This window comes from Panthera onca, chromosome D2, assembly GCF_046562875.1.
Source record: "Panthera onca isolate mPanOnc1 chromosome D2, mPanOnc1 haplotype 2, whole genome shotgun sequence".
Classification (NCBI taxonomy): Eukaryota; Metazoa; Chordata; class Mammalia; order Carnivora; family Felidae; genus Panthera; species Panthera onca.
Window position 1 is genome coordinate 65054911 of NC_138349.1, and position 7712 is coordinate 65062622.

At 43.4% G+C, this 7712-nt stretch overlaps 1 protein-coding gene across 9 annotated transcripts in view; it reads left to right on the forward strand.

Annotated features, from left to right (window-relative positions):
• RHOBTB1 (Rho related BTB domain containing 1) overlaps nt 1-5637 on the forward strand; it is a 122638-nt gene extending 117001 nt beyond the window's left edge. For all 9 annotated transcript variants that reach the window (XM_060642681.3, XM_060642680.3, XM_060642678.3 and 6 more), the window contains 3 exons: nt 6-94; nt 2828-2933; nt 3455-5637. In XM_060642681.3, coding sequence (XP_060498664.1) covers nt 6-94; nt 2828-2933; nt 3455-3624 — 365 coding nt within the window. In that variant the 3' untranslated portion in view covers nt 3625-5637. The remainder of the gene's footprint in view (nt 1-5; nt 95-2827; nt 2934-3454) is intronic.
• Nucleotides 5638-7712: the final 2075 nt, after the last annotated feature.

The following is a 7712-nucleotide window of genomic DNA, read 5'->3' on the forward strand; positions in this document are numbered from 1 at the left end:
CCCAGAGCAGTATGCTGTTCAGGAGCTGACGAAGGCCGCAATGAGCGGCGTGGGCATCGACGGGGAAGTGCTCTCTTATTTGGAACTGGCCCAGGTCTGTAACAGTTTGCCTTTCACCTTTTCAGTGTGTTCAACCAGTTCATTTATTGCTGATAAAACATTCCGCTGTTGCATCTGTCTAAATAAAGATGTCACCACTGAGTCACAGAGGGCCCTGTGTACACTGAGAAGATCTGAGAGTTTCACGTTTCATGCACCATTCACCCTGCTGGGCTTCATTTGAGAAAACAACAAGGACCCTACCCCACGCCAGCCCATTGTCCCCCGAGGCACCAGCTTCACATGTGGGAGAACAACGTGGGGCATGATAGGGGAAGGTTTTGTCTCTCCTTGTTTGAATTCTTGGACACATATTGGCCAAGATCTGACAGTTTCTAGAACTCCACGAAGCCCTGTAATGCCCTACATCTTACTGCAGCTCTCCTGGGGTTTTCCAAAATCAGTATTTGTTAATATCAATATTGTGATTCCATAATCCCAGTACACACTTGCACTCTTCCAGCGAGGACCCAAGATCCAGCTCCAGCTTTGTCATGCATAACTTACTCAACGCACAAAGCTAAACTCTGCCTCAGTTTCCTTATCATCCTGTCAACCTTACAGATTATTTTGAGAATCAAGTGGGAAAGAATGTCCAAGAAAGAGCAGTGAAGAGTAGAAGCCCTCTCACAATACAAGGCACCCATGCAGGATGCTTAGTCCCTGGCATAGACTTCACTGACAATGAGTTTACGGAGGAACTAAGAAAAAACTCTTCAGTCCTTTGTTCAGCCCACTGGCTTTGGTTTTCGCTCCCTTTCTGTGTTAGGGCAGTGGTTTACTAAGTCTTAGATCCTTCTCAGTTAAGGGAGAGGAAGTGGTTTCAGGGAGAATGGGGAAGGAAGTAGCAGGCCGAGATGGCTGGGATTCCCAAGGGGAAAAGGCAGAAGAGGACTTTACAGCAACCTGCTCATTGTAACTTACCATGCAACAAGTATTTTTATTTTCTCCCCACATATCATACACCACCCTAGACAAAAGGACATGTGGCTACAAATGGTATGGGGCAATCATAGGCAGTGAGAGAAATAGAAGCATGAATTACTAAAATCCAATGGGAAACACAGCCTAGTAGAGGTTACAATTAAAACCAAGAACAGACATCTGTTGCAGTAGGATTAGCAAGCTCCCATCAAAACCACAGGCGCCTGGGTGGCTCAGTAGGCCAGGGGTCAACCTTGACTCAGGTCATAACCTCACGGTTTGTGGGTTGGAGCCCCACATCAAGGTCTGTGCTGACAGCTCAGAGCCTGGATCCTGCTTCGGATTCTGTGTCTTACCCTCTCTCTGCCTCTCCCCTGCTCACGCTCTCTCTCTGTCTCTCAAAAATAAAATGTTAAAAAAAATTTTTTTTAACTGGTTGTCCATACTTGGAATCTGAGGTCTTTTGAAACAGGTCTGGAGCATAGTTTACAACTTGTGCTCTCCCCAGTAAATACTCCTCCTGGAGAAAAATGAAATGACCCAGAATTCCATATAGGGCGAGGCCATTGAGGTAATGATTTGCAGTTGTGTTGATTTGCTCTGTGTCCCTGCCCTGAGACGCGTTGGCAGGAAGAGTTGAGGATGGCGTCTTCCATATCTTAGCTCATTCATTAGACCCTAGCCTAGTGGCATGCTGGGCTTGTTTCACAATGAGCCTGGGGACAGGTGAGACCCTGATCTGTTGTTGCATTTTCCAGTTTCCATGGTGTAAATCCCCCCACCTTAACAACGTGAAATTGCTGAACTCAGAGTAGGGAAGAAATAGGCACAACTGACTCCCTTGGGCGGGTGCAGGCCAACTCCAGGACACCAGTGCCCTAATATTACTTTCCAAAAGAAACCTGATATCAGGAGAAGTTGGAAGCATCAGCCAAAATTGTCTATAGTGTTGGGGTTGCAATTCTCAGAATTTTTTGAGTTATTTTCTGAGGACTTCGCCTTTCTTCTGGGCCTTTGTTCACGGTAGAGACGTGGGTAGAGAGGAAGCACCCTGTCACTTTCGGGGCTTCACCCAATCAAAGAAACCTCAGGACCAACAAACTGAATGGATGTCTGAGAAAGACGTTGACAGAGTGTGGGGTGTGGAGTAGACCTGCCAAATTTGGGGAGAAATGGGGAGGTGACTGTCGATCTTTGAGCACGAAGTCTGTTCTGATCACAGCTCCCTCAGCTGCTACCTCCCCAGGCACCTGCTCAGAAAGGAGATGCTGTGAGTGTCAACTCCCTGCCACCCTGCCCACACCACCCCCTCTTCTCAGGTAACCAAAGGACAGGTATAGGACAGTTACACATTCTGCAGTCTCCTCTTTCAGATCTTCGGCCCCAGCAAGTTGAGCTCTGACATGCGACATAGAGTGCTCCATGGCCGAGGCTTCCCTAAACAGAGTTGGTGTCCCTGCTCCACTGCTGGCTGGCACCTTCCTGAGGCCACGGTCATTTGTCGAGAGTGGGCCATCGATGGGGGAGGCTGGGAGATAAGGCGCGCTCTCAGCTTCTGATCTGGCATGGTGATTATTTTCGGTGCGCCTATCACGGGCAAGGAAGGGGTGTGCCAAACACTGTATTTGGCTGGCGTTGGAACCATGGCCAAAGTCAAAACATTGTAGTCAAAACAAGAGGTTTACTGAATTAGTCACACGGGCCCTTTATCTCTTTCACCCCTCTCATGGCTTCCTATTCTTTGTGCCCCCCCCTTTAGAAAGCAGAGTCTGACACCCCCCCCTTTTTGGTCACTTCCCTGTAGTTCCACAACGCCCACCAGTTGGCCGCCTGGTGTTTGCACCACATCTGCACCAACTACAACAGCGTTTGTTCCAAGTTCCGCAAGGAAATCAAATCGAAATCTGCAGGTGAGACTGTGGGTCCCTATGTGTCCGGCTCTCATCGCCTCCAACCGAAGCATTTACCTCTGTGCCCTTGGGAAGGTCCATGAGCAGCAGGCAGCTCATGGAGAATTCCTTGTGACTGGTTGGCAGTCACATGCATGTGACATGACACAAGGACTTGTGGGTTGGGAATTCTCTTTGAAGAACTTCATCCTTGAGGGATTTGGGTGGAGTGGGGATTGGGGTTCCCTGCTGCACAGCCTGCCGAGGTTGTTGCTCATCCTTGTCTAGGGGGGCATGCCTAGGGCCAAGCCTACACTCTGAAGTCAGGCGGTCCTGGGTTCAGGTTCTCTGTGCCCGGCTACTTCAGGCAAGTGATGGTAATTCTCAAAACTTGCCTGTCACTATCTGCAAATGGTCCTACACACCAGGCTGTTGAGAGAATATATAAGAGAACATATATGAGAAGCATTAGGCACAGAACCTAGAATATAGAAGCATTCGATGAACCAAGAGTATTATCATCTTCATCTTTCCTTCATCAGACAACCAGGAATACTTTGAGCGGCACCGCTGGCCCCCTGTGTGGTACCTGAAGGAAGAAGACCACTACCAGCGCGTGAAAAGGGAACGAGAGAAGGAAGACATTGCACTAAATAAACATCACTCGAGACGGAAGTGGTGCTTCTGGAATTCATCTCCAGCAGTCGCCTGAGGAGGAAGAGAAACAAAAATCAGTAATCTGACACACACTTTTAAAAGCACTACTGTAAAATTAGTCCTATTATTAGAGATAAGTCATAGTTCAGGTTTCAGGCACTGATCTTCCTCCACTTTTGTGCATTTATCTTTGTTGGGATCAAAGCACAAGCCTCCCCATCAATGAGCCTGGACAAAAAGGGAAGTTGACGCTCACTGCATTCCTTAAACCTATATGTATATTTTTTGTTAGAAGGCTTAATAAACTTTAGTCCGTTATTCCGTTTGTTTTTATACAAAGGAAAAAAAAATCCAACTTTCATGTTTCAAATTCCAAATTGGAAAATATTTTTATATGGTCTCTTGTATTTTGTTGAAATGAAAATACTATGTATTACTTTATTTTACAGGCCACAAATTAACCATGAAGTCACCCTGTGATTCTCTGCCCACATGAGCACCAAGCATTATTACATAATTAGAGGGTTATCCTTTCGTTGTAAAGTAAAGGGTTGGAATGAAATTCTCCCAAGCGCAAGTTAGAGAGTGTTGAATCTTTGTTCTGCTGAATAACATTGGTATAATTACCAAGTCAACTCCAAGAATGTGTATTTACAATATTTGCCGTGTAAGTGCTAGTAATTATATGGTTATATGTGCCATGTAAAATACAGTGATATCAAATATTCTGTTGTTTAAAATGTCCAGATTCAAGAGGATAATCTTTATAATCATTAGAAGGGCTTATTAAATCCCAGCATTATCCAGGGCAAACCCACCAGTGGACCTGAATACAAAAGATACCGTAAGAGTGTTGGTGTTTGGATTGCTGTGTTCGGGTTTGTGTCACGCAGTATTCCTTGATCTTGCCATGCTTCTGCATGCAGATTCTCTAGTGACTTGAATCGAGATGGGCGAGGGAAAGATCTCCAGACTTTGTCCCATCGTCTTACCAACCGAAACAGGCTTCCTCAGGTCTCTCACCTGCAGCCAACTTCACTTTGTAAGACACGCATTTTTAACTCTTCCCAGGGAAAATTCATGCCACTGTAGAAGTAGGCTGAGGCAGACGACCCACCCCTACTGAGATTCAGCAGGGCCTATGAAAGCGCAAAGCTGGAGGCTGGGTCGTCTGAGGTCCCTGCATTCTCCAACGCAGACAGGAATCTTATTCCAAGAGTCTAGGAAATGGTGCTATTGTGAGTTAGTCCTGACCCTTTGTCATTCTGAGTTTTCAGTGTTAAAATAGAAAGCATTGAGCAGGGGAGCTTTATAGAAGCAGTCAATCATTGCTTCTCTGTACATTAAAACGTTACAGCACTCATACAGAGCATTTTAAGGCGACAGCTCCATACTTGCCATGGGATGTTGTATGGCGGGGGCTAGGGCTTATTTTGTTGAGAGGTCAACTTACTGATGCTAAAGGCTGTTGATTTTTTTTCTAGTTGTCGGAAGTTAGAAGAGAGTTGAGTCTAAACCCAGTGTTGACAACCATATGCATTTGAAAATCTATCCAGATTACGGATGGACATTTATTTACTGGCAGTGGATACACACCAGATACAAGAGTTTGGAGAGGCCCAGAAATGCATCACCCTCTCATGACAAAGGAGAGGGCACTAGAGTAGAGATGGGATGGTTGTAAATGCTTTTACTTTAACTTTTGGTCAGTGGGGCTGTAAAGCATTAACAGAAGGAGAAAGGAGACAGAATGAGAGGATAAATGTCAAGACTCAGGACGATTTGACATATATCCCACCATAAAATGGCAACAGTTGAGTTTTTAGTGAATGGTCAGAGTTGAATTTATACAACCAAAGCTCCCATGTGATTGTAATCTTGCCAAAATATAATGGACATGTAAATGAACCTGGGGAATAAGCAATAATATCCACTAGTGTTTGTCATCAGCTACTGTAACCAAGTGGCTGGTTCATTTGGTTGATGCTGATTATGGCCTTTAACCATGGTGGTTTGTTTTCGTGTTTTTTATTTCACAAAAAGCCAATAAAACTGTTTAGCTATAAAATGCCTCCTTTTTGTTTTTAAGGACTACCAAAATATCATGTGTATAATTTTAATAGCTTTAAAAAAAAAGTCAAAATTATAAAGGTGCTGGGTCATGGGGGCTGTGTGTGCTTCCATAAGAAGGCATGTTAATGACCGTCATCTTTTTGGTATTGCCAGCAGACAATCAAATGCCAAATGAGGGATCTAGCTCTTTGTCCTTGGATAATACAGTTATGTCACTAGACATGACAGAGCATTGGAAAAAGCAGAAATGGTGTGGGGGCCCCTGGGTGGCTCAGTCAGTTAAGCGTCCAACTCCTGATTTCAGCTCAGATCATGATCTCATGTTTTGTGAGATCAAGCCCCACATTGGGCTCTGTACTGACAGCCAGAGCCTGCTTGGGATTCTCTCTCTCTGTCCCTCTCTCTGCCCCTCCCCAGCTGGTGCTCTCTCTGTCTCTCTCAAAATAAATAAACATAAAGAAAAAAAGAAATGGTGTCTCTACCCTAATGGATTTATTATAGTCTGGGTTTGGACAATCCTTCCAGCAATTAAGTGAAAGGTTGCATTTTGGTCTTATGAAGATCAATCTTTTCTTTAGAAGCAAACCTAAGAAAAACTATGGGAAAATCTGTAAACAACTCTAGACTTCTAGTTAGTATAATGTCTACCCAAACTCAGAGGAAAGAAGGCTCTCCAGTGAGATCTCATAGCAGCACTCTTCTGAGTGGCATATCTCCTATAAATCCATGGAAAGGAGTTGACAACTATACAAAATAACTGCAGAGAAAAGACAGTGAGATTTCCAACACCTTCCCACACCTTTCAAAGGTGGGTAGTCCATATCATGACACCATTTACATAACATATACCAATGAAGTCCTACCTATAGGAAGCACTGATCTAAGTTTCTCCCAGAGGAATGCCTGGCAAATCATCAAAGATTTCAACATTGGCATTATAATACCCACAAATCCTACTGGTTCAGAGGTAACTCAAGTATTTTCTTTATGGGCATTCAAAGGCAAGAATTCAGTGTTGCTAAGAATTTTTTTTTCACATTTGTTTCCATTTTATGGTATATAAGTTATCAAAATTCAGTTTTCATCACTGTGACATTGACTTCTACTAGTCAGAGGAAAAAATAAAATGAATCCTGAGTTTCAAAACTATTTTATGAGTATAGCATTTCTGAAATGAATGCCTTTCTGCAAGCTAAAGATTTACCAGGTTATTTCTTTTCTTTTTATTATTTAAATCAAAGTTAGTTAACATATAGTGTAATAATGATTTCAGGAGTAGAATTTAGTGATTCATCACTTACACAGAACACCTAGTGCTCATCCCAACAAGTGTCCTTAATTCCCATCAACCCATTTAACCCTTCCCCCCCCCCCACCCATCTCCCTTCTAGCAACCCTCAGTTTGTTCTCTGTATTTAAGAGTCTTTTATGGTTTGCCTCCCTCTCTGTTTTCATCTTATTTTTCCTTCCCTTCCCCTATGTTCATCTGTTGTGTTTCTTAAATTCCACATACGAGTGAAATTATATGATATTTGTCTTTCTCTGACTTATTTGGCTTTTTTTAGAGCATAATAGACTCTAGTTCCATCCACGTTGTTGCAAATGGCAAGATTTAATTCTTTTTGATCGCTGAGTAATATTCCATTGTATATATAAACCACATCTTCTTTATCCATTTATCAGTCAGTAGACATTTGGGCTCTTTCCATACTTTGGCTATTGTCAATAGCACTGCTATAAACACTGGGGGGCGTGTGCCCCTTCAAATCAGCATTTTTGTATCCTTTGGATAAAAACCTACTAATGCAATTGCTGGGTCATAGGGTGACTCTATTTTTAACTTTTTGAGGAACCTCCATATTGTTCTCCACAGTGGCTGCACCAGTTTGCATTCCCACCAAGAGTGCAAAAGTGTTCCCTTTCTCCACCTCTTCACCAACATCTGTTGTTTCCTGAGTTAATTTTGGCCATCAGGCTTCTTCTTGAATTGGGCATTTCTTTAATCCAATACTCTAATTGGATGCTAGTGGACAAGTAGCAATAACTCCTCTTATCTAGAAGAATGTGACT